The sequence below is a fragment of the Tachyglossus aculeatus genome, chromosome 21 (assembly GCF_015852505.1).
Source record: "Tachyglossus aculeatus isolate mTacAcu1 chromosome 21, mTacAcu1.pri, whole genome shotgun sequence".
Lineage (NCBI taxonomy): Eukaryota > Metazoa > Chordata > Mammalia > Monotremata > Tachyglossidae > Tachyglossus > Tachyglossus aculeatus.
Window position 1 is genome coordinate 60,735,232 of NC_052086.1, and position 26,975 is coordinate 60,762,206.

The window sequence follows — 26,975 nt, forward strand, 5'->3', positions numbered from 1 at the left end:
TTTTGGAATTTCAACTTGAATCTCGCAGGGATAAGCACAAGGAGAATCTTCCATGATTTCAGGTCCAAATGACTAGATGCCTACTAAGCTTACTCATTTAGTCTGACAAATACCATCTTCTCTCAGAGAATGGAGAAATTGTGGCAGGGACAAACTTCAGACTACTTTGCTCTAAAGTCCCTTGCACAGAGGCATGTAAAAATATTATAACTTGACCTACACAACTGTTAGGATACATCTGTTGACCTACATACCTTAGGATCAAAAACCTTCACTCGAATTTTAGGTAGCTACTAATATAGTTAACATTTCAGAGTATCTGAATTTAAGGTGCTATAACTTTAAGGGGGAAGAATGAAATTTGGCAAGCAAGCCAGCCTATCTTTTTAGCAGCTCTTGGAGGGAGAAAAATATTTATTTCAAGAGGAAAAAGGATTAGTTTAGCAATTGTTCACTGCTCAAATTGTCCATGAAGATTTTGTTCCAGCTTATGAAAACTCTGAATGGGCCAACAACTTAATTTTTCCATGAATTCTGCCATAATGCACATTTTAAATAGAATGTGACAATAGAATTAGGGAATGCTTTCTAACAACATCTGTCTGTCCGGATCCAGGGCATTACAATGTCAGAAGAAATGACTGTGTGGATGCGCTTGGCACTGGGTATGGGGTGATTACTACCTTAAACCTTTTCTTAAACATAGGGTCTTTCAAGAATGCAACCCCTGCATTAAAGAACTGATTATGAAGAATAATTTTCCATAAATTAATACAATATATAATTTCATCTAGACAGGCCACAGAAGTGAAACAAAGTTCCAGAGTTTGTTCTTGAACAAAGTTCACGTTGTATGGTTGGTATTGCCTAGTGGATAGGGCAAGGGCCTGAGAGTCAGAGGGTTATGGGTTCTAATCCTGGCTCCACCACTTGTCTGTTGTGCGGCCTTGGGCAAGTCACTTCCCTTCTCTGTGCCTCAGTTACCTCATCTCGAAAATGGGGATTAAGACTGTGAGCCCCATGCAGCACAGGGACTGTGTCCAACCTGATTTGCTTGTATCCAACCCTGGCACATAGTAAAAGAAACTTACACTCTAATGAGAGACACAGAAATATACACAAGCAGTGGAATCAAAATAAAGTGGAATTTTCAATTGAATATACATATGTATACATGTGCTTAGGATGGGCACAAAATACATAACAAGAAGAGGCTGATAAAATTTGGAATGCTGGTAGTCCTCGATCGCTTATTTCTGATTCAGTAGACGTTCAACAATCTGACGAGAAATGACTGCCTTACACACGATGGCATGGGAAGGAGATGAAAGCAGAGTCACAATCTGCTGCGAGGAAGGAAACACGAAAGTACGACATTTCACGGCCTCAGATTGCATCCTTTCCCCAGATAGCCATCTCATGATATATGCTGTCAACATAAAAGAATGGGCAAGAGAAAAGGAGTATGTGGGTCACTCAGGACAATTCATCCCTGCTACTGGAAAACTCAACCGAATGTTCTCCTGATTGTTACAAAGGGCAGTCACTACTAGCAACAGCATCTTCAGAAATAAAGGACCCCTATGTGTTCTATTTCCCCCTTCCATTCCCAATTTCCTAGGAGAAATTCTATTTTTGACTGGTTCGCTTTGGGGCCGCAGGTCCATTTATTCTCTCTGCGGGCTGCTTCCAAGGCACCGCTTTTTCTGCAGTAGAGGAAACTAATGTCAGGCTGCTAAGTATGTCAGATGACTCACGGTGTCAACTCTAAGTGAAAGAAACACACTTACCCTCATTCCTACAATCCCTTCAATGTTGCTGCTGTTCCAAAGCGAGGCACTTCTTAAAAGCGCCCGTTCCTACCCCAATTTCACTAAAAGCAAGACCAGGCTTTCTTCCCTCAACTTGAAGATAGCAAAATCCTCAAGGCATTGACTCCACCCCAACAAAAGTACATTGTAGAACAGTGGCAACTCCGGGCTAACGTTTAGCTTCTCACAATCGTCCATGGTGCTTCAGATAGTTGTAAATTATAATATTAGCATTTACATCACTAAGACTGTAAACTGCTAGAGTGCGGGTAACTGTGTCTTGCTTCTCTTGCACTCTTCCCAGGGCTAAGAAAGTTGCTTTGAACTCACTGGGCATTAAATACCAATGACTGACTGATGTATATTCCACTATGTCCACTACATGTTTCTTCAGCTTGTGTTGCATGAAATAACATTAGCAAGCATGGCCTAGTAGAAATCCGTTACAGAACCAAAATCCTCAAAAAGGTTCAGCGTCTTTGTTAAACTTCAGTAAGAAAAATACTAGGGTTTTGTAAAGGACAGCTAAAAGATATATCAATAGAATTCCAGAGGAACGGAGCAGCGAAGTGAAGAAAAAGCAATGGCATTTAATGAAGGGTTCAGTAGCATTAGTCTATATTAATTACTTACGGTATGGATTTTTCAGGTTAAAAAAAAAAACTATGTGATTCTGGGAGTATTTGGAGTCATTATTTTGGAAAACAAATGGGTTAAAATTTCAGAATTTGGTTGTCAGCTTTTATTTTTATTATTCACGTACAACAGCATTTGCCTGGCAAGTATTTCTTTGTAAGTATTACTCTTTCCAGGTGCTTGACAATGATGAAAGCCTAACTATGCTCAACACCAAAGCTTCCTCTTTGCAGACATTATTGCTTAATTTGGGGTAAAGGACTACTGCATCAATCCAAACCATATGTGCTGTCCCTGGTTTTGAGGTAAGGGCTCTACACCGGAATGAAAAGAACAATGACATCTGCACAAAAGATAAGCAATAATTGAGCCCTAGGAGTCAGCTACTCAAGGAAACTCGACTCCAAAGAATACTGAAAAAATAACTAACAAATTTAAAAGTGACTAAACAACCCACTAAACAATCAATCAATCAATAAATAAATACGATTGATTGATTGAACCCAGCTATCGCATTCCAAGATGCAAGTTCATCCTACTGACAACAAATTAGCTAAATTTGACTTAACTCGGTCATAACAGAATTAGGATGAATTTGCAAATACACAAAACTATTCTGGCGGTGGAAATGTTAAAAAAAAAAACTAAGCATCTTTAAAACTTAATTTTGTGTGCGTGTAAGTTGGGGAGGGAGGGAGGGAAGGAAGAGCGAATGTAACCCTAATTTTTAAAACGGATTTTGGAGTGATGGGACTAGAAATGGTATAAAACCTAAAATGCCACACCCTAATTATATTCAATATCAGAGTGCACTGCTTCCTTTCAAAACCCATTATGACAAAGTAAAAACCAACGGATTTGACAATTTTGATAAATATCCAACAAAAACATCTCTTGTATCATTATGGCTTCAACACTTGAGAAAAATGAAATAAGACTGTGAAAGCCTTCGGTATCATCGGATTCGGCATCATCGGATTCGGCAGTCAGCTGCCTTTATAATTTATTTAGTTATTTTAAGTTGGCCAGTTCAAAAGAGAAAGGCTCTGTCTTTCCTACTTCCTCCTGAACAGAAGGCTTTTATGAAGTGGGGGGTTAGGAGATACAATACGTTAGCTTTTCCTGAGAAGCAGCATGGCATGATGGAGAGTGCATGGGCCCGGGAGTTGGAAGGTCATGGGTTCTAATCATGACTCTACCACTTGTCTGCTGTGTGACCTTGGGAAAATCACTTTACTTCTCTGTGCCTCAGTTACCTCATCTGTAAAATTGGGACTCATTCATTCAATTGTATTTACTGAGCGCTTACTGTGTGCAGAGCACTGTACTAAGCACTTGGATTGAGATTGAGACTGTGAGCTCCACGTGGACCGGGGACTGTGTCCAACGCGATTTGCTTGTATCTACCCCAGCACTTAGGACAGTGCCTGGTATGTAGTAAGCGCTTAAAGACCATATTTATTATTATTATTATTATTAATAATAATAATAATACCCGCTTCTACAAGAAACTTCTTTGAGGGTTATTTAACTAAATGCTTATTGCTGGGCAGTGTTCAAACAAACACCATGGCAATTCACCCAGGTCAGGCGAAAAGCAGTGAAAAGCAGTGAGAAGGTAGAAGCAATGGGAAGAATCTGGAGTACAAAAAGACAACTACAAGAAGAAAGGGATGAAAGGCTAGAGAATTAAGGCAAAAGAGGAGGAAGGAGAAAGTGCTGGGCACTTAGCTGTACCTAAAAAATAAAAGGAGAGAAACAAATACACAGGACACAAGATGAGGGTATAGACTGGAAGCACTTCAAGGTCTCAGCCGCATAAGTTTCCAATAGTGGACAGTTTATGTAAGAGTGCAAACATACACAAAACGTGATTTCCTACAAACACAGCAGTACTCTTGACCAAATGCAAAATTTGAGGGAATGGAATTGAATCAAATCAGACTCTCAAGGTTAACAGAATAAAAACAATACCCACAAAAATGCTTCTAGACAGGGTGGATGCAATCACTTCTCTGAATCAAGGGTCATCAAACAAAATGATTAAAGACACTGATAAAGAAAAAATGCTGTGGGAGTAATCACATTGGTAACAGTATCTGAAAATGCATATCCTTGTTGCTTCCTTTCATGCCTGCCACGATTATTTCCCCAAGTTTTTGAACTATAGGGAAGCTTCTCTTTTTCACTTTAAGCTAAGCAGTAAAATGCACTCTAAGCCCTGCATGTTGTATCAGAGAGCAGACCTGTAGTCAAAAATCTTGTTTCTAAGACAAACAGCTACTTATTTCCTTTATTACCTCATTATTTACTATTTTGGATTTTGTTGAAAAATGGATTCTGGAGCAAATTAAGCCAAAGTGGTCTTTGGAAGGTCAAATGACAACTTAGATTAGCATATTTCGGACACATAATCAGGAGGACCAATTCTCTGGAGATGACACTAATGCTAGGAAAAGTCCAGGGAAAACGTGGGAGAGGCAGACCAGCAGCTAGATGGAAAGAGACCATAACAACGAAAACTATAAGAAAGGTTACGGACTGTGGCAGAAGACAGGATGTCCTGGAGAAAATATATCCATAGAGTCGCTATGAATCCGAAACGATTAGATGGCACTTGATAAAAAATAATAGTTAGTAAAGACTGAATTACCTAAGTAACAAGAGCTACTAAAATCCCACAAAGAAAACTTGTCAATATCTTCTGAAGCATGATATTCAGGGCTCGAAAAAAATGCATAAACACTCAATTGCCAGCATAATTTATTTTTCATCAGCTGGGTAATATGCATCTGCTGGCTTGCCATGTCCGGCATCTGCAAAGGAGAGCTGCATCTCTCTTCTTATGTCTTTTCCAGAATAAAAAGAACCCCTGTCGGGTGGGGTGAGGAGATTGGAGATTGTTGGATGAAGAAAGCCCTTGAAGGGAGGGGGGCAGAGAAAGTCTAGCTGTTGGGCAGGTGGAGAGGGGATATGGGTATAGCCACATCCACAGGGGCAGAGGAAGAGTATCAACAAGGTCCTCTGAATGGGAAGGGAAAAGAGGGTATCGGAAGACGCCTAATTTAAGCCCCTCTTGGGAAACGTGGTTGAGATGAGGTTGAGCAATATTTGGGCAGACCACTCTCCCACTCTGCACGATCTCCAGTTTCTGGCCTGCAGAGAACGTAGTGAACTGACATTTCTCTCTGCTCTTGGAAACAGAATAGGTTATTTAGTAGCCAACAGGGACCCGGAAACTTTAATTTACAAATCTTGAATATACGAACTACCAAACAGTGTTCCCAAAAGGCCCAGGGAGTCCAAAACGTGCAGCACTCTAAAAGATGCCTGCCACTAGAAGAGATCTCGATTGGAAAACAACTACTCCTTTTCCCACCCTAAAATTCTACTAAAGAGTTCAACAAGACTTTCCAGAGCCACTCTCAAGTTCCAAAGTTCACTCCCAGCAATGCAAGTGCTAGAACTTTCACAGGCACATTGAAATTCACCTGGGCCTTTAAGGGAGAAAAATGCAAGAGGTAAAACAACAGGGGAAACATTTTACTCCATAATGTCCTTCTCCAAATTTCACATTAAATATCTGAAATATATTAATTTTTAAAAAAATATTAACAAAGGCAAAGAACAAAGGCAGTGGAGTAAACAATATACCCAGATTGCAAAATAGGTTGAAAAAAAAAATTGGAGTGCTCATGATGGATTCCAGATTTTTCTGCTGCTGCACGGTTGGCGAGAACACCCTGGAATTTTGCAGTGCAGTGAATTGAGAGAGAGAAAAGCAGATTATAAAAAATGGTACTTAATTTTCCTGTCCTCAGTGGATGGGGTTGGTGGGAAGGGGTGGGGGTGGGGGGAGAAAGAGGAGAATCTGGTTTAGAAGGCCCCTAATTTTGTTTAAAAAGCTACAATGCAAGACATTTTTGGTTTCTGGACGTCATTTCTGTTCTTTTTTTAGTCTCTGAGTAGGTTTTCTGGTTTGGGGTATCCGAAGAGAACGAAATCAGCCTCATAAAGCTTGTAAAGCTGTTGCCTCCAGAACAGAGGGATTTTGGCAAACCAATCCTCCTCCCAGCTACTAGCAGTCCTGTTCCGGTAGCTAGGGGGAAAGTGAAGAAGCTTGTCCACTTTGAGGAGCCGCAACAGCTGTGCCGCGTCCTCGTCCAGCGTCTCCAGCTTCCCGACGAAGTCATAGTCGATCTGGCAGGGGTGGCACAAGCGGTAGACCTGCCTCCAGTGCTCATTAAAGGGAGCCAGCTTCTCCGTCCGCGGATCCAGCAAGTACTGGATGAAGTCCGGAAAGGAGACCTTCAGGCCGGCACCAAAGGCCTCGCTGACTGAGGTGGGCAGGCTGCTGTGGTTTGAATACAGCTTCAGCATCGGGACGGCAAACTTCTTATAGAACTCTTCGTTCTCCAGTTCAAACTTGCTGCGGAAGGCCGAGATGAGGCGCACGAAGGGATCGCGGACAAACAGAAACTTAGTGTACTTCTTGAGCTTGATCTTCATGAGGTGGCGCGAGAACTTGCCATAGCGACGCCAGAATTTATTGAAAGTGAGGTGGGTGCTGGAGTTGTGGACGTGCTCCCGGGGGATATCCAGGGGATCTCGGTACGGCGTGCCCCGGTCCAGCAGACTCTCACTCAGAACGATCATCACCCGCTTCCAGTTGGTGCAGGCCACCTTTGGCACGTAGCAGTAGATGATCCCGTGGCGGTCGTCCACGATGAGGTGGTTTAATTCGTAGTTGGGGATGTCATCGAAAGAACGCTCCTTGGTAGGGAAGGACAAGCTGGAGTTGGCACAGAACTCCCTCAGCACATTCCTCCTCTCCGCCTGCAGCTTCTCCTGGTCTGGGCTCCTCACGGTGTCGTGGGTGGACCAGTCGTAGCCTCTTACGCTCTCCTCCATGTTGTCCACGACGGGCTTGCTGGAGCCCCGCGCGAGAGGCTGCTCGATCCTTTTTCTCGAAGGTCCACGTGGCTTCAGGCTGAAGCCGAGGAGCTTATCCAAAAATTCATCTACATCTGAGAGAACGTCCTTCTCCTCCTCCTGTCCGGTAGTGGGGAGGACTCCGGGAGGATGAGGCCTAGAAAAAGATGTGTGCAGGTAGAAGTGAGCTGTCCCCACATTGTCCCAATATACAATAATGAGGAATATTGTGAAGACGGACCCCAGCACCACCCAAAGGCGGAAGTAGTGGGTTTTGGTCATTCTGCCAAGTTTGCAGAAGGGGGACGCCCTCCACTTGGGTTCACGTTAGCTTCATGGGGCAGCTGGAGAGATAGGACATCGTACCGTGAGGTGGGGCCTAGAAAAGTAATAAAGAAGGGAAAAGAAATTGAATAGCCATCTTGCGTTCACGTCTCTTCTGGTCTACATATCAGTCCGGTACCCTGGAGAATAGTAATAATTCATTCATTCAGTTGTATCTACTGAGCGCTTACTGTGTGCAGAGCACTGGACCAAGCGCTTGGGAAGTACAAGTCGGCAACATATAGAGACGGTCCCTACCCAACAATGGGCTCACAGTCTAGAAGGGGAGGCAGACAACAAAACAAAACATGGAGACAGGTGTCAAAACGGTCAGAACAAACAGAATTAAAGCTATAAGCACATCACTAACAAAATAAATAGAATAGGAAATATGTACAAGTAAAATAATCTATAGGTACACAAGTTAAGAGCTCCCACTGATCAACAACACTACACAGACTTTATAAGACCATTTTCTTGCTCTTAACAATCTGTCTCAAAACACATAACTAGAATTTGGAAAGAAATGCAGACCTGATTTCTCCAGTTCGCCCCATTCAATTTACTCAAAGGGTAAAGCATGCCTGACTTTGGTTAAGAGACAGGAAGATTACACGCTTCCTTTTCGCTTCTGTTGCTGATGCTTGGTTCTTTGTTAAAAACGAGAAACGGAAATAATGCGGCTTCACTTCCCTGTCCAGGTGCAAGGTCTCTGGAAATTGCTACAAGATAGAATATCAATAACTACAACTCCGTTTTTGATACTTTAAAAACTTCAAATACATACTTCTGAGAAGGTAAAGGTAGCAGAAACTTTAGTCATAAACACCAATTGCCTATTGGTACCTAAAATATTTAATTTGTTATCTATCTTATGGGATTGCTAGTATCAGGCTGACTCAGCACAAGTTTAACTGCCTTAAGTTTTGCCTTAGTTCAAAGCAACTCTATGTAATTTTTTGTTTAATACGATGATGCCAGTTGAGGTTAGAAAAGGCACACAAAATTTTGCCTTCTGAGTTTATTACAAAATAATATTTTCATTATTATATCTAATTTAATTTTTTAAAGTAGGATTTGGTTTTTCCACTTCATGCAACTCAGGCTATGAAACTATATTGGTTTGTTTCAAGTTCACTTCAAATCTTAAATCCAGTGTGTCCTGAAGAAATGATATGACATACCAGTCATCAGCATGGATTCAAAGTCTTAAACACACTTTTTTCCCCCCAAGGAAACATTTATTGTCTATTACAAAAACAATTATTCTATGGTCAGACGAGTACCATGCTGTATACCCTCTTAGTAAGTGAACTAACTGTAGGGTCTAAACAGTTCTGGAGTGTAACTTTGAAAAAAGCTGTGTCCCATTCAGGGGAAAGAAGAGTATCACAAGTATCTAAACTGAACCTGGAATCTTCCCTTGGAGCCACAACACATCTCCCTGCCAAGGATACGATTTATGTTACAAAACAGTACCATACTGTCTGAATTTCTGCAAATTATTGCAACACACGCATTCCCTCCCACCAACCCCCACCTTGCTTCCCTAGAGAGAAACCACAAGTACCCAGGGGAAGAAGAGGTGAAGGAGAGACCCAGCAGAAGCATTTCAGCAAGGGGTCAAGATCAGCCTTACAACTTTGAGGATTTGAAAAAATAAATTTTTGTGTCTAGCTGGTCTAATTTCAAATTCCAAAACTTTCAGCATTTTCAGTCCAGTTACCCAAATTTCCTTGCTGCTCTTACATTTGTCTGCCAACTTCTGATTCCAATCTATGCTCAAAAATGGTCCTGCCAGTTTCTCTTCTCACATGTCTTCCTAAAGTCAATTGATGGGTTCCTAAAATGCTTTAAGGTAGTTTCTCTGATTCTGCATATGACGACTAAAGGGAGGCAAAAAGGGAAAACGTCTGGCCGACACCCCTGCTGTGTTTTCCAATTTCAAAACAAGCCACATAAACAGCAGTTACACTTGAGTGTACTAAGCAGTCCTGTGAAAGAAGCCTTTAAAAAGTGGCCTGATTTCTTTCCTCCTCAAAATGCATATATTGTTCATAAGCAGTTCACACAGTTCCCAGCTTCTTGGAGCTGGGAACAATTTCACATTGTAAAGGAGGAGGAACGAGAAAAATAAAAAGTAGCAGTTAATCAAAACTGCCTAGAGTAAATTTCATCTCAAAATGACAGCTTGAACTGCCTCCCACCCCCTGACTATAGGAATCCCTCAAGGTTCAGTTTTGGGTCCCCTTCTATTCTCCATCTACACCAACTCCCTTGGAGGAGAATTCAATCTCTCATGGCTTCAAATACCAGGGAATGTGTCCACTACCTCTGTTTTATTACAGTTCCCAAAGCACTTGGGTACAATGCTCTTCACACAATCGGGCGCTTAATAAATACAACTGATTTTGAAGTACTGTAGTTTTGTGAATGGCCCTTGGCTGCATCTCAGCCAACACTATTGGGGGGTGGGGGGAAGTAATCTTTAAGTCTGACATTAATTCTTTTCAGAGAAGGTTAGAAAAAAACAAGCAGAAGAGAGGTGATAAGCCAAAAAGGTTTAGGAAAAGCAGAAGAGAAAAAACAATAGCACAGGTTATGAGATTGCTAGTTACAAAAATAGATGTAAGGTGCAACTGCTTCATAAAAAGATCTCTCACCCAAATCTCTTAAGGGGTTATTTTCTATCACTCAGTTCCCCACAGGACTTCCCATTTCAAATGGCCATCAGGGATGTACACATTTTGAAGGAGCCGCATACATCCGTTTTCCAAACCAAAAAAATAAATAAATAAATAAAATAACTGATGTATTGTACTCAAGGGCTCCTTCCCCACCATAGGGAACCTCTAAGTGAAAATCCTGAAGTGGAGGCAAAGTTGTTACAGTCTGCTCGCAGCTATCCAGGATCCTCCTGGGGCATGACTGATTCCACTGTCCTTTTCCTCTTGCCCCTTCAGGGATTTTCTTGTTCTTCTATCAAGGCTATTCATGGAGTACATTAACACCTTGCAGGCTCTGAGGACTCCCCAGGTTGCTGCTGGTCGTGACTGGTGCATTAATTAGCAAACAAGCAGTAGGAGCCACAATGAAAACTGGTGAGTATGTTCCTAGATTACCCAGAGTTTTAATTTCTTCAGTAATCTTAACACAGATCATTGAAAGGGATACTACTACGTTATCACACACCTCCTAGTTATTTCAATCCAAAGCCTAAACGTGAAAGGGCACACGTGATTATAAAATCATTCAAGTTTAAGCCCGTAAGAAAGCCAACAGGTTTTTTTTAAAATTGGAGGTCATTTTTGAGAATGACTGGGTTATCTTTAAAAATATACACATATGTAAAGGAATCATTACAGTCCTGCTCCTATTCAAATCATTAATAATAGAAATAATAAAAGTTAATCAGGTTGGACACAATCCCTGTCCCAAATGGGACTCACGGCTTTAATCCCCATTTTACAGATGAGGGCACTGAGGCACAGAGAAGTTAGTAATAATAAAAGCTAATCTGGTTGGACACAATCCCTGTCCCAAATGGGACTCATGGCCTTAATCCCTGTTTTACAGATGAGGTCACTGAGGCACAGAGAAGTTAACTGACTTGCCCAAAGTCACACAGCAGACAAGAGGCGGAGCCGGAATTAGAACCCAGGCCCATGCTTTATCCACTAGGCCATGCTGAAAACTGGATCTGAAGAAACGGCATAGAAGCAGCCATGATTTCTGAAAAATAAGAGAAAATAGTACTGCACATTTAGGCGTGGAGCAAACGTCATGAATCAAACTCTGGCTTGTCATCTGGGCTGGAAGAGATAACTTGATGTTGGAGGATAAGGGGTGGGATGGAAAAAAAAAGCAAACAAGGGATTTACAATCTTACATCTTCTGGGTGGGGAAATGAAGGCAGATTTGGGAATTTCTACTGGGTACTTAGAGGAGAGCATTTTCACTCAATACTATCATGAAAACAAATGATTATGGTCAGAATAAAATGATTCTGCTTCGTTTATCTTCATAAAAGGGTTTTTCCTTATCAGCCTATTAAAGTGCTGGTCTTCTAGGCATAAATTATACAACACAAGAAATACCACTATCTGATCAGGTCAATGGTCTTTTCAGCTCAGTACTCTATTTTCAACAGTGGCAAAAGGATGTTTGGAGGAAGGGGTTGATGGTGGTTTTCCTTGACAGACAGCCTAATGTTGAGAGACAGGCCAACTAACATTTTTTAAAAATTTATCCTCTGTATCACTTAGTCCAGTAACGTTCACAATTTTATCCAATTTCCTCTTCAAACTGAGAAGCAGCGTGGCCTAGGGGAGAGAGCATGAGCCTCGGTGTCAGTAGACCTGGGTGCTAATCCCTGCATCACCACTTGTCTGCTGTGTGGCCTTGGGCAAGTCACTTAACTTCTCTGTGACTCAGTTACCTCATCTGTGATACGAAGAATAAGACCGTGAGCCCAGGACTGTATCCAACCCAATTATCTTGTCTCTACCCTAGTGCTTACCACAGTGCCTCACACCTAATAAGCACTTAAATACCATTAAAAAAAACTGCTATTTTTTCTGTCTGTAAAACTCCCTGTGGTAATGGACTTCATCGATTTACCACCACTATGTGAAAATGTGCTTCCTTTTCTGTTTTCTACCTTTCAGAGTCTTCTGTTCTTCTAATCCAGTGATCACTCAATATTTCAGAGCTTTTCGTGTGTAACCTTGTCAAAAACACTTTAGAGCTAAATATGCCCACAGTGCTTATTGATCCCTTCACAGCAGATTAGAGAGGTATGATTTCCCCCAGAGAAGCCATGTTGTCTGCCCTCAAGGTTGCTTCTCTGTGTTTAGTAATACTGAACGTAATTGCCAATTCTACCGGTCTGCCGAGTAGAATAACTACTGTATACTCCCAAGTGCTTCAGTGCTCTACAAAGTAAGCCCTCAATAATACTATCAATTGACAAAAAAAGTACAATAATCCCCAGGATACCCTCTGGGACCCTTTTAGAAACTAGGAATTACACTGCAGGTTGCTATTCTTCTGGTTCAGAGGCTATTTGTACGGAATTCAGTAACCTTCTCTCAAAACTATCTCATCCTGGTATTTGTTGACATTTAGTTTACAAATTTGTTCTAAAACATCCCATGAGGACACCACAGTGGATCATGTTCCCTGGCCTGTTCTGAAACAAAAAACAATTTGGTGGGGAGGAATCTTTCCAAAATAGCTTCTTCTTGGTTATCTTCTTTTCTTCTCTGAAATGCACCTCTAAGCTCAGTGTCTTTGGAGTCCCTCATTCCTAAACGAGTTTCCTGCTTTCCTCTTCCAAACTGCTACCACATCGATCCACGGGCTTATCCTAACCCGCCTGAACTACAAACAGAAACTCCTTACCACAGGCTTTAAAGGTCTCAATCACCTTGCCCTCTCCTATTTTACTTGCTGATTTTCCTACTACTACCTAGCATGTTCACTTCATTCTTCGATTCGCTATACCTCGACTTTGTCTATCTCGCCACTGACCCCTTCCCTGTATCCCGCCTCTGGCCTGAAACTCCCTCCTCCATATCTGAAAGACCAACACTCTCTCCACCTTCAAAGTCTCATTAAAATCACATCTCTTCCAAGAAGCCTTCCTCGACTGGCTCTCATTTCTCCTATTCTCTTCTGTGTCACCCTGGCATTTGGATTTGTACCCTTTCTTCACCCTACCCTCAGGCCCCAGGCCTTTTGTATATATCCCACAATATATTTTAATGTATGTCTCCCTCTTTAGCCTATAAGCTTCTTATGGGCAGGAAATATACCTACAAACTATACTACTGTACTCTCCCAAGAGCTTAGTACAGTGCTCTGCACACAGGAAGAGCTCAATACAGTTGAAGACTCTTGTTACTACCTTTAATAACCAAATGTTTTTCAAATCCTTTCTTCCTGATGGTCTCTTTTACCTGCCAGTTATCCAATTAAGTCTCCTGGTTTTCTTATTCTGTGTCACATTTTAACTGGACCTCTAAAATGGCATTTTAAAAATAACCTCCAGGCTTTAGGTAAGTCACCTGTTTTTCTTTAGCTCCCCCTTTTGTTTTTTCCTTAAATCTGTACTTTTTCGATTCGTTTTTAAAAATTAAATAACTTTGTGTTGGTTCTCATTATTCTTTCCTCCCTGCCATCAAACCAGAAAGAACGTTAGGGTGGTTTTTTGTGTATGTTTTTTTGAGCTGTGCTTATGGTTGCAGATGTTCTTGCTGACATGTACATCACACATCACTCAATTAAGTTTAATATATTATCTTTCTGAGGTGGTTTCATGATGAGCAATTCCCCAAACCAGACATCTGTCCCTTTAAAGGGTCTTTTCACCACTTCTCTTCCTGATGGGTAATTGTGGCTTCCAGTTTTAACATGGCATTTTAGATATGCCATATTAACTTCAGATGCTACCACCCTTCCCCTACTTGAACAAAGTGTTAAATCATAATACTATTTTTAGTGTAGCATGACCTTCGCTGAAGGATTTCCAAATGTTTTGGGTATTATTAATTCATGAAATAGGCATCAAGACCAGAGAACACCCACCCTCTTCAGAAGCTTCCTACACACAACACACTATAGTGTGAACAAATTATTGTGGCCCCCATAGCTATGATTAAAAAAATTCTGAAAAGTTTCTCTTTCTGGTGTTGATGTTCGCTTTACGGTCTCACTTTTTCTCTGAACTGGGCAATTTACACATCAATCAATGGCATTTATTGAGTACTTACTCTGTGCAGTGCACTGTACTAAGTGCTTGGGAGACTACAATGGCACTGGAAGACAAGTTCCCTGCCCACAATGAGCTTTCACAAGTTGAATCCTATTCTTTCCTTAGCTGTCTCTTATTCAATCACATTCAAGAGCTTATCCCTTTTTCCAGCTGGAGGAAGAATCAGACTGGTGTGATGAGCTATTTAAAATTGCTTTCATTTATTTTTGGCTAATCCAGTGAACAACTTTCGAAAACCCATCATTAAATGTTTAGGCTACCCTAAATTGACAAATCAGTGAGAAATAAACATTAATTTTCTTTCTGCAAGGTCTGAATGAAAGCATAGATTACTCAGTTGAAGATGACAAAAATATCACAGATCCATTTAGTTATGATTAAGTTGAAGATGAGCTGTTTTGATGACATTTAAACTTTGCCGTCGCTCTGGTCTTCAAGCAACTATCGCTGTTGGGCAAGATGACATCAAGTCCATAAATCACAACTACAGTCTAAATAAAGCAAGTCACCGTGTAAATGTGGCAGTAATGAAAATAGCAGTTAGATACTCTGAGCTGATAAAAGGGGGATAAAATGATATGATCCCATAAGAGATGGCAGAGGAAAGATTGGGATAGCTGACCAACTGGAATAAGACACTTGTCCTTCAAAAACATTTTAACTGTTCTCTAAATATCTGGGGTGGGAGGGAGGATAGCATAGGTTGCAGAGGATAGTATGCTGTCAGTGAACCAGTAATTAAGGAGAGAAATTAGATATGACATCTATTGGCAAGTGAGGAGGAACACCCTGGTCTAGGCAGTCATCCTATGCCTACTAAGTATGTTTCCAATTAACGGCAACTTTCAGTTTTCCGAGCGCAAGAGCCTCACAAAAAAAATCTATTCATGAATCAATTATGCAATGAATCAAAAATAGAGATTATCTGGCAAAAATGGAAGGTGCTTGAATATTGCTTAATTTAATAAGAGCCAAGCTCACTTCAGATAATGACTAAGAAAAGCATCAAGATCTCAGGAAGAGAAGGCTTAACCAACACCCGTCACTGGTTCACTATGGCACAATGGTTGAATCCACCATTCCTTTCCAATAGGGCTCCTGTTTCTCTGAACAAATTTTTTTTCCCTAATTCAATTAGCATTAATTTATTTCCAATGCCAAAATTATAAAAATCATATTGATCGAATGAATTGCCCTGGTCTCCTATAAGTATTTTCCTGGGTCCACATTACAATTAGGAGGGTCACAAATGAAGTTGCCCATAATTGCCTGTGCAGATAAAATAATATTATTGCTCTCAAGGATTTCATTTTTTTTCTAGCCCTATTCTAAACACACTGACCTCAATTCCCTTCAACAGAAATATATGGAAAATTAGGTGAATTAGTGAGAGTTATCAGAAACGTTGGCCTCTGGGCCATTAAGAAGGATATGAAGCTTCTTGACTGTATCCACTTTTCTTGCGCTCACAATCCTGCTCATTCAGAATTTTCATGTAACAAAATCTGTATTGCTCGACCAAAATAACTGGTACCAACCTGATTCTTCACTAGTGCCAACCATTTACCAGTGATGGATTAGTGGCTAACAGTCCAAACAGAAAATAGAAGTCCTACAGGTAGCGGCTAATAGATGGTTTCCTATAAACAGAGAAGCAAAACTTTCTTGGCAGCAAAAGTTTACCTGTGCAACACTGCTCCAAAACCCATATGCACCGTGTCAATGCCCACAAGCCAGGAACTTGCTAGCTGAGTAAAGAAACTGAGTTTTGTTTAAAAAAAGAGGTTTACAGAGCCCACTGAGCCCCAGTAGACTGCAAGATCCCTGAGAACGGGGCCCCAGTTTACCAACTTTTTTGTACTCTCTGCCCACAGTAAACGCTCAATAAATACAACCGATGAACCGATCCAGTCAGAAACGCAAAGCTCTGATGCTGGGGAATTATTAAGAAGCAGCGTGGCTCAGTGGGAAGAGCAAAGGGCTTTGGAGTCAGAGGTCACGGGTTCAAATCCCAGCTCCGCCAGTTGCCAGCTGTGTGACTTTGGGCAAGTCGCTTAACTTCTCTGGGCCTCAGTTACCTCATCTGTAAAATGGGGATTAAGACTCTGAGCCCCACGTGGGACAACCTGATCACCTTGTAACCTCCCCAGCGCTTAGAACAGTGCTTTGCACATAGTAAGTGCTTAATAAAGGCCATCATTATTATTTATTTAAAGGACTGAAGAAGGAGAAAATATTCTATGCCCGGGGAATCAGGCCTGCCGCTGCTCCTATTCCCCTTGCCTCGCTGCCCTCCTGTCAAAAAATAAGGCTGATCTTATAATAGAGATTTTTAAAAAAACAAAAAACTTTAGCACTGCAGTACCATAGCTCCCCTTGAAACGCAGGTGAGTTTTCGTCTATCCGAAGCGACTACAAAACAAACAGATGCTTGTATTACCGCAAAAGCCAGCACTACATCCTCCCTTCCCACTAGGTCTAACTTGCTTTGATAACGCCAAAGGCGTTATCTAAAAAGGATCTAAAAGTAGATCAAGAGTCTTTAAAGCCCCTGGGCACGTGGCAGGGGGATAAGCTCCCCAGTGATAGGGATTTGAGGATGCCCTAGCAGAAACGCTTCTGAACCCAGACGGAAAGTCACAAGGGCTGCAGGGCTCCTTCTGCTGCTAATGGCTGGGCCACCGGTGGCCTCCTCCCCGCAGGAGGAGACCCCTCTTTCGGCATAGGAAAAGTTGGTCCAGCTCGCCCCTCCTTATAACCCCACTTACATCACTCAGTTGCCGAGGAGCGAAACAGGGCAGCGTGGTTTAATGGAAAGAGGCCGACGCTGGGTGACTCTGGGCTTCCCTTCTCCGTGCCTCAGTTCCCTCATCTCTAAAATGGGGATGAAGACTGTCAGCCCGACGTGGGACAACCTGATTACCTTGTATCTACCCCGGCGCTTAGAACAGTGCTTGGCACCTATTCATTCATTCAATCGTATTTATCGAGCGCTCACTGTGTGCACAGCACTGGACTAAGTGCTTGGAAAGAACAGTTCAGCAACAAAGGGAGACAATCCCTGCCCACAACGGGCTTGGCACCTATTCATTCATTCAATCGTATTTATCGAGCGCTCACTGTGTGCACAGCACTGGACTAAGTGCTTGGAAAGAACAATTCAGCAACAAAGGGAGACAATCCCTGCCCACAATGGGCTTGGCACCTATTCCTTCATTCAATCGTATTTATTGAGCGCTGACTGTGTGCAGAGCACCGGACTAAGCGCTTGGAAAGAACAGTTCAGCAACAAAGGGAGACAATCCCTGCCCACAATGGGCTTGGCACCTATTCCTTCATTCAATCGTATTTATTGAGCGCTTACTGTGTGCAGAGCACTGGACTAAGTACTTGGAAAGAACAGTTCAGCAACCAAAGGTAGACAATCCCTGCCCACAACGGGCTCACAGTCTAGAATAATAATAATAATAATAATAATGACATTTATTAAGCGGTTACTATGTGCAAAGCACTGTTCTAAGCACTGGGGAGGTTACAAGGTGACCAGGTTGTCCCACGGGGGGCTCACAGTCTTAATCCCCATTTTACAGATGAGGTAACCGAGGCCCAGAGAAGTGAAGTGACTTGCCCAAAGTCACACAGCTGACAGTTGGTGGGGCCAGGATTTGAACCCGTGACCACTGACTCCAAAGCCCGGGCTCTTTCCACTGAGCCACGCTGCTTGACAGACAACAAAACAAACCTAGTAAGCGCTTAACACCATCATTATTATTCTCTGTGCTTCAGTTCCATCATCCGTAAAATGGGGATGAAGATTGTCAGCCCCAGGTGGGGCAACCTCATTACCTTGTATCAGTGCTGAAAACAGTGCTCAGCACATAATAAGCGCTTAACAAATACCATCATTATTATTACCCCGGCGCTTAGAATCGAGTAAGCACTTAACAAATACCGTCATTATTATTACCCCGGCGCTTATAATCGAGTAAGCGCTTAACAAATACCATCATTATTATTACCCCGGCGCTTAGAATCGAGTAAGCGCTTAACAAATACCATTATTACTATTACCCCGGGGATTAGAACAGTGCTTAGAACCTAGTAAGCGCTTAAAGTAAGCACTTTTAGACTGTGAGCCCACTGTTGGGTAGGGACTGTCTCTATATGTTGCCAACTTGTACTCCCCAAGCGCTTAGTACAGTGCTCTGCACACAGTCAGCGCTCAATAAATACGATTGATTGATTAACAAACACCACCATTATTATTATCATTAAAAGAGAGTTTTCCCAGAGCCTGGAGGGACCGGGGAGAGTTGACCCTCTGTGGAAGTGCTGCGCTTCTCTAGACTGTGAGCCCATTTTTGGGTAGGGACCGTCTCTATCTGTTGCCGAATTGTACTTTCCAAGCGCTTAGTACAGTGCTTTGCACACTGTAAGCGCTCAATAAAAATGATTGAATGAATGAAGTGGAAGTGGTGCGCTGCTCTAGACTGGGAGCCCGTTGTTGAATAGAAGGACCGTCTCTATCTGTTGCCCAATTGTACTTTCTAAGCACTTAGTACAGTGCTCTGCACACAGTAAGCGCTCAGTAAATACGATTGATTGATTGATTAACAAACACCATCATTATTATTATCATTAAGCGAAAAAGAGAGTTTTCCCAGAGCCTGGCGGACCCGGGGAGAGTTGACCCTCTGTGGAAGTGGAAGTGCTGCACCTCTCTAGACTGTGAGCCCATTTTTGGGTAGGGACCGTCTCTATCTGTTGCCGAATTGTACTTTCCAAGCGCTTAGTACAGTGCTTTGCACACTGTAAGCGCTCAATAAAAACGACTGAATGAATGAAGTGGAAGTGCTGCGCTGCTCTAGACTGGGAGCCCGTTGTTGAGTAGGGACCGTCTCTATCTGTTGCCCAACTGTACTTTCTAAGCGCTTAGTACAGTGCTCTGCACACTGTAAGCGCTCAATAAATATAATTGAATGAAGTGATAGTGCAGCGCTGCACTAGACTGTGAGCCCGTTGTTGCCAATTTGTACTTCCCAAGCGCTTAGTCCAGTGCTCTGCACATAGTAAGCGCTCAATAAATACGATTGATGATGATAGGGACCGTCTGTTGCCGAATTGTACTTTCCGAACGCTTAGTCCAGTGCTCTGCACACTGTAAGCGCTCAATAAATACGATTGAATGAAGGAATGAAGTGGACGTGCCGCGCTGCTCTAGACTGCGAGCCCGCTGTTGGGTAGGGACCGTCTCTATCAGTTGCCGAATTGTCCTTCCCAAGCGCTTAGTCCAGTGCTCTGCACACAGTCAGCGCTCATTAAATACGATTAAATGAACGAAGCGGCAGCGCAGTGGAAGTGAAGCAGCGTGGCTCGGTGGAAATAATAATAATAATAATAATGGCATTTATTAAGCGCTTACTATGTGCAAAGCACTGTTCTAAGCGCTGGGGAGTTTACAAGGTGATCAGGTTGTCCCACGGGGGGCTCAGTCTTAATCCCCATTTTACAGATGAGGAAACTGAGGCCCAGAGAAGTGAAGTGACTTGCCCAGAGTCACACAGCTGACAAGGGGCGGAGCCAGGATTTGAACCCATGACCTCTGACTCCAAAGCCCGGGCTCCTTCCACTGAACCACGCTGCTTCTGGAGTCGGAGGTCATGGGATCAAATCCCGGCTCCGCCCCTTGTCAGCTGTGTGACTCTGGGCAAGTCGCTTCACTTCTCTGGGCCTCAGTTATCTTATCTGTAAAATGGGGGTGAAGACTGTGAGCCCCCCGTGGGACAACCTGATCACCTTGGAACCTCCCCAGCGCTTAGAACAGTGCTTTGCACATAGTAAGCGCTTAATAAAGGCCATTATTATTATTCCCCGGAGGGTCCACTCTAGGCGGGTCCCGCCAGGCTCTGAGAGAAGCAGTGTGGCTCAGTGGAAAGAGCCCGGGCTTGGGAGTCAGAGGTCATGGGTTCTAATCCCGACTCCGCCGCTTGTCAGCTGGGTGACTTTGGGCAAGTCACTTCACTTCTCTGTGCCTCATTCATTCATTCAATCGTATTTATTGAGCGCTTACTGTGTGCAGAGCACTGTACTAAGCGCTTGGGAAGTACAAGGTGGCAACATATAGCCTCAGTAACCTCGTCTGTAAAATGGGGATGAAGACTGTGAACCCCACGTGTGACAACCTGATTTCATTCATTCATTCAATCATATTTATTGAGCACTTACTGTGTGCAGAGCACTGTACTAAGCGCTTGGGAAGTCCAAGTCGGCAACATATAGAGACGGTCCCTACCCAACAACGGGCTCACAGCCTAGAGAAGCAGCGTGGCTCAGTAGAAAGCGCCCGGGCTTTGGAGTCAGAGGTCATGGGTTCAAATCCCACCTCCGCCAATTGTCAGCTGTGTGACTTTGGGCAAGTCACTTTACTTCTCTGGGCCTCAATTCCCTCATCTGCAAAATGGGGATTAAGACTGGGAGCCCCACATGGGACAACCTGATCACCTTGTATCCTCCCCAGCGCTTAGAACAGTGCTTTGCACATGGTAAGCACTTAATAAATGCCATTATTATTATTAGAAGGGGATCCCCTTGTATCCCCCCAGTGCTTAGAACAGTGCTTTGCACTTAATAAGCGCTTAATAAATGCCATTATTATTATTATTAGAAGGGGATCCCCTTGTATCTCCCCAGCGCTTAGAACAGTGCTTTGCATGTAGTAAGCGCTTAATAAATGCCATTATTATTATTATTATTAGAAGGGGATCCCCTTGTATCTCCCCAGCGCTTAGAACAGTGCTTTGCACGTAGTAAGCGCTTAATAAATGCCATTATTATTATTAGAAGGGGATCACCTTGTATTCCCCCAGCGCTAAGAACAGTGCTTTGCACATAGTAAGCGCTTAATAAATGCCATTATTATTATTAGAAGGGGATCACCTTGTATCGCCCCAGCACTTAGAACAGTGCTTTGCACATAGTAAGTGCTTGGCTCAGTGGAAAGAGCATGTGCTTTGGAGTCAGAGGTCATGGGTTCAAAAATCCTGGCTCCCCCAATTGTCAGCTGTGTGACTTTGGGCAAGTCACTTCACTTCTCTGTGCCTCAGTTACCTCATCTGCAAAATGGGGATTAAGACTGAGAGCCCCCCCCCCCCCCCCCCGGGACAACCTGATCACCTTGTAACTTCCCCAGCGCTTAGAACAGTGCTTTGCACATAGTAAGCGCTTAATAAATGCCATTATCATTATTAGAAGGGGATCACCTTGTATCCCCCCAGAGCTTAGAACAGTGCTTTGCACACAGTAAGTGCTTAATAAATGCCATTATTATTATTATTAGAAGGGGATCATCTAGTATCCCCCCGCACTTAGAACAGTGCTTTGCATATAGTAAGTGCTTAAAAAAATGCCATCATTATTATTATTATTAGAAGGGGATCACCTTGCATCCCCCCAGCGCTTAGAACAGTGCTTTGCACATAGTAAGTGCTTAATAAATGCCACTATTATTATTAGAAAGGCATCACCTTGCATCCCCCCAGCGCTTAGAACAGTGCTTTGCACATAGTAAGTGCTTAATAAATGCCATTATTATTATTATTAGAAAGAGATCACCTTGCATCCCCCCAGCGCTTTAGAACAGTGCTTTGCACATAGTAAGTGCTTAATAAATGCCATTATTATTATTATTATTAGAAAGGGATCACCTTGTATCCCCCAGCGCTTAGAGCAGTGCTTTGCATATAGTAAGTGCTTAATAAATGCCATTATTATTATTAGAAGGGGATCACCTTGTATACCCCCAATGCTTAGAACAGTGCTTTGCACATAGTAAGTGCCTAATAAATGCCATTATCATTACTATTATTATTATTAGAAGGGGATCACCTAGTATCCCCCCAGCGCTTAGAACAGTGCATTGCACATACTAAGCGCTTAATAATTGCCATCATAATTATTATTATTAGAAGGGGATCACCTAGTATCCCCCCAGCGCTTAGAACAGTGCATTGCACATAGTAAGTGCTTAATAAATGCCATCATTATTATTATTAGAAGGGGATCACCTTGTATGGGAAGCATTGTGGCTCAGCGGAAAGAGCCCGGGCTTTGGAATCAGAGGTCATCGGTTCAAATCCCGGCTCCGCCACTTGTCAGCTGTGTGACTTTGGGCAAGTCACTTCACTTCTCTGTGCCTCAGTTCCCTCATCTGTAAAATGGGGATTAAGACTGTGAGCCCCACGTGGGACAACCCGATCACCTTGTAAACTCCCCAGCGCTTAGAACAGTGCTTTGCACATAGGAAGCGCTTAATAAATGCCATTATTATTATTAATCCCGGCTCCGCCACTTGACAGCTGTGTGACTTTGGGCAAGTCACTTCACTTCTCTGTGCCTCAGTTCCCTCATCTGTAAAATGGGGATTAAGACTGTGAGCCCCACGTGGGACAACCTGATCACCTTGTAACCTCCCCAGCGCTTAGAACAGTGCTTTGCACATAGTAAGCGCTTAATAAATGCCATTATTATTATTAATCCCAGCTCCGCCACTTGACAGCTGTGTGACTTTGGGCAAGTCACTTCACTTCTCTGTGCCTCAGTTCCCTCATCTGTAAAATGGGGATTAAGACTGTGAGCCCCACGTGGGACAACCCGATCACCCTGTAAACTCCCCAGCACTTAGAACAGTGCTTTGCACATAGTAAGCGCTTAATAAATGCCATCATTATTAGAAGGGGATCACCTTTTATGCCGCCAGCGCTTAGAACAGTGCTTTGCACATAGTAAGCGCTTAATAAATGCCATCATTATTAGAAGGGGATCACCTTTTATCCCCCCCCAGCGCTTAGAACAGTGCTTTGCACATAGTAAGTGCTTGGCTCAGTGGAGAGAGCATGTGCTTTGGAGTCAGAGGTCATGGGTTCAAAAATCCCTGCTCCCCCAATTGTCAGCTGTGTGACTTTGGGCAAGTCACTTCACTTCTCTGTGCCTCAGTTCCCTCATCTGTAAAATGGGGATTAAGACTGTGAGCCCCACACGGGACAACCCGATCACCTTGTAAACTCCCCAGCGCTTAGAACACTGCTTTGCACATAGTAAGCGCTTGATAAATGCCATCATTATTATTATCCCCCCAGCGCTTAGAACAGTGCTTTGCACATAGTAAGCGCTTAACAAACATCATTATCATCATCAGTAGAAGAAGAGTGGGGTGTCCGGTGTTGCCGCCCTCATTCATTCATTCAGTTGTATTTATTGAGCGCTTACTGTATGCAGAGCACAGGCTCGGGGCTGCAGGATCCAGGCTCCATTCATTCATTCATTCATTCATTCATTCAATCGTGTGTGCAGAGCACTGTACTAAGCGCTTGGGAAGTACAAGGTGGCAACATATAGCCTCAGTAACCTCGTCTGTAAAATGGGGATGAAGACGGTGAACCCCACGTGCGGCAGCCTGATTTCATTCATTCATTCATTCAATCATATTTATTGAGCGCTTACTGTGTCCCGAGCACTGTACTAAGCGCTTGGGAAGTCCAAGTCGGCAACATATAGAGACGGTCCCTACCCAACAACGGGCTCACAGTCTAGAGAAGCAGCGTGGTTCAGTGGAAAGAGCCCGGGCTTTGGAGTCAGAGGTCATGGGTTCAAATCCCGGCTCCGCCAACTGTCAGCTGTGTGACTTTGGGCAAGTCACTTCACTTCTCTGGGCCTCAGTTCCCTCATCTGCTAAATGGGGATTAGGACTGGGAGCCCCACGTGGGACAACCCGATCACCTTGTATCCTCCCCAGAGCTTAGAACAGTGCTTTGCACATAGTAAGCGCGTAATAAATGCCATTATTATTATTATTAGAAGGGGATTCCCTTGTAACCTCCCCCAGCGCTTAGAACAGTGCTTTGCACATAGTAAGCGCTTAATAAATGCCATTATTATTATTAGAACGGGATCCCTTTGTATCCCTCCAGCGCTTAGAACAGTGCTTTGCACATAGTAAACGCTTAATAAATGCTATCATTATTATTATTATTAGAAGGGGATCCCCTTGTTACCCCCCCAGCGCTTAGAACAGTGCTTTGCACATAGTAAGCGCTTAATAAATGTCATCATTATTAGAAGGGGATCACCTTGCATCCCCCCAGGGCTTAGAACAGTGCTTTGCACATAATAAGTGCTTAATAAATGCCATTATTATTATTATTAGAAGGGGATCCCCTTGTATCCCCCCCAGTGCTTAGAACAGTGCTTTGCACATAGTAAGCGCTTAATAAATGCCATCATTATTATTATTAGAAGAGGATCACCTTGTATCCCCCCAGCGCTTAGAACAGTGCTTTACACATAGTAGGCGCCTAATAAATGCCATTATTATTATTAGAAGGGGATCCCCTTGTATCCCCCCAGCGTTCAGAACAGTGCTTTGCACATAGTAAGCGCTTAACAAATATCATTATTATTATTAGAAGGGGATCCCCTTGTATCCCCCAGCGCTTAGAACAGTGCATTGCACATAATAAGCGCTTAATAAATGCCATTATTATTATTAGAAGGGGATCCCCTTGCATCCCCCCAGCGCTTAGAACAGTGCTTTGCACATAGTAGGCGCCTAATAAACGCCATTATTATTATTATTAGAAGGGGATCCCCTTGTATCCCCCCAGCGCTTAGAACAGTGCTTTGCCCATAGTAAGCGCTTAATAAATGCCATCATTATCATTATTAGAAGGGGATCCCCTTGCATCCCCCCAGCGCTTAGAACAGTGCTTTGCACATAGTAGGCGCCTAATAAACGCCATTATTATTATTAGAAGGGGATCCCCTTGTATCCCCCCAGCGCTTAGAACAGTGCTTTGCACATAGTAGGCGCCTAATAAACGCCATTATTATTATTAGAAGGGGATCCCCTTGTATCCCCCCAGCGCTTAGAACAGTGCTTTGCCCATAGTAAGCGCTTAATAAACGCCATCATTATCATTATTAGAAGGGGATCCCCTTGCATCCCCCCAGCGCTTAGAACAGTGCTTTGCACATAGCAGGCGCCTAATAAACGCCATTATTATTATTAGAAGGGGATCCCCTTGTATCCCCCCAGCGCTTAGAACAGTGCTTTGCCCATAGTAGGCGCTTAATAAATGCCATCATTATCATTATTAGAAGGGGATCCCCTTGCATCCCCCCAGCGCTTAGAACAGTGCTTTGCACATAGTAGGCGCCTAATAAACGCCATTATTATTATTAGAAGGGGATCCCCTTGTATCCCCCCAGCGCTTAGAACAGTGCTTTGCCCATAGTAAGCGCTTAATAAACGCCATCATTATCATTATTAGAAGGGGATCCCCTTGTATCCCCTCAGCGCTTAGAACGGTGCTTTGCACATGGTAAGTTCTTGATAAATGCCATCATCATTATTATTATTATTATTAGAAGGGGACCCCCTTGTCACCTCCCCCAGCGCTTAGAACAGTGCTTTGCCCCTAGTAAGCGCTTACCAAATGCCCTCCTCCTCCTCCCGGAGAGCCGGTCCCTACGGCTCTAGAAGACACAGTGTAGCCAGGGTAGGGGCCCTGAGGAGGGGGCGGTGTTAGCAGCAGCAGCAGCAGCAGCAGCAGCAGCAGGAGGGATGCGGGGCAGACTGGCGGCCGTGAGGGGGGCGAGCATCACCTGTCGGGGCGGGGGCCCGGCGCTGGGAGAGGAGGCCGTCCGGGCGGGCGGTGCCTGCGGGCAGGCGGGCCCCCTCTGAGGGGACAACGGCCGGCCGGGCGGACGAACGCTCCGCCCGTCGTCGCCTCAGCTCAGGCGGCCGCCCGCCCCTGCCCCCTCTCGCTCCTCCTCCTCCTCCTCCTCTTCGCGCCCCGCCCCTCCCTCCGCAGGACACGCCCCCTTTCTCGCGAGACTTAGAACCGCCCCCCCCCCGGGGGGGGCTGCATCTGCGCCTGCGCCAGGCGACCGACCCCCCCCCCCCCCGCGCCGCGCTCCGAACCAGCCCGCAGCCCCCGCAGTCGTTCGTTCCTTCCTTCACTCCATCGTAGTTCGTTCGTTCGTTCATATTCATTCATATGTATTTATTCATTCATTCATATGCATTTATCATTCATTCGTATGCATTTATTCACTCATTTATTCATCTGCATTCATCATTTATTCATATACATTCATTCATATATATTCATTCATTTATTCATATACATTCATATATATTCATTCATATGCATTCATTCATTCATATATATTCATTCATTTATTCATATATATTCATTCATTTATTCATATGCATTCATTCATTCATATATATTCATTCATTTATTCATATGCATTCATTCATTCATATATATTCATTCATTTATTCATATGCATTCATTCATTCATATATATTCATTCATTTATTCATATGCATCATTCATATGTATTCATTCATTTATTCATATGCATTCATTCATTCACATATATTCATTCATTTATTCATATGCATCATTCATATGTATTCATTCATTTATTCATAT

General features: G+C 43.3%; 1 protein-coding gene across 4 annotated transcripts; it reads right to left on the reverse strand.

Annotated features, from left to right (window-relative positions):
- Positions 1-3,947: 3,947 nt before the first annotated feature.
- On the reverse strand, positions 3,948-26,202 carry CHST12 (carbohydrate sulfotransferase 12). 4 transcript variants are annotated; one of them, XM_038763672.1, is made up of 2 exons: positions 26,137-26,202; positions 3,948-7,758 (listed from the first exon to the last, which is right to left on the reverse strand). In XM_038763672.1, exon 2 carries the CDS (start codon positions 7,659-7,661, stop codon positions 6,402-6,404), a length of 1,260 nt encoding a protein of 419 aa, XP_038619600.1. In that variant the 5' UTR covers positions 7,662-7,758; positions 26,137-26,202; the 3' UTR covers positions 3,948-6,401. The 4 variants fall into 4 exon arrangements, with proteins under 4 accessions (XP_038619600.1, XP_038619603.1, XP_038619604.1 ...); XM_038763675.1 differs by lacking the exon at positions 26,137-26,202 and adding an exon at positions 22,542-22,576; XM_038763676.1 differs by lacking the exon at positions 26,137-26,202 and adding an exon at positions 17,247-17,322.
- Between the last annotated feature and the right edge of the window lie 773 nt (positions 26,203-26,975).

Bases quoted from the DNA above. Each gene is read 5' to 3' on its own strand.
- CHST12 (XM_038763672.1), bottom strand. From the start codon at position 7,661: ATGACCAAAACCCACTACTTCCGCCTTTGGGTGGTGCTGGGGTCCGTC.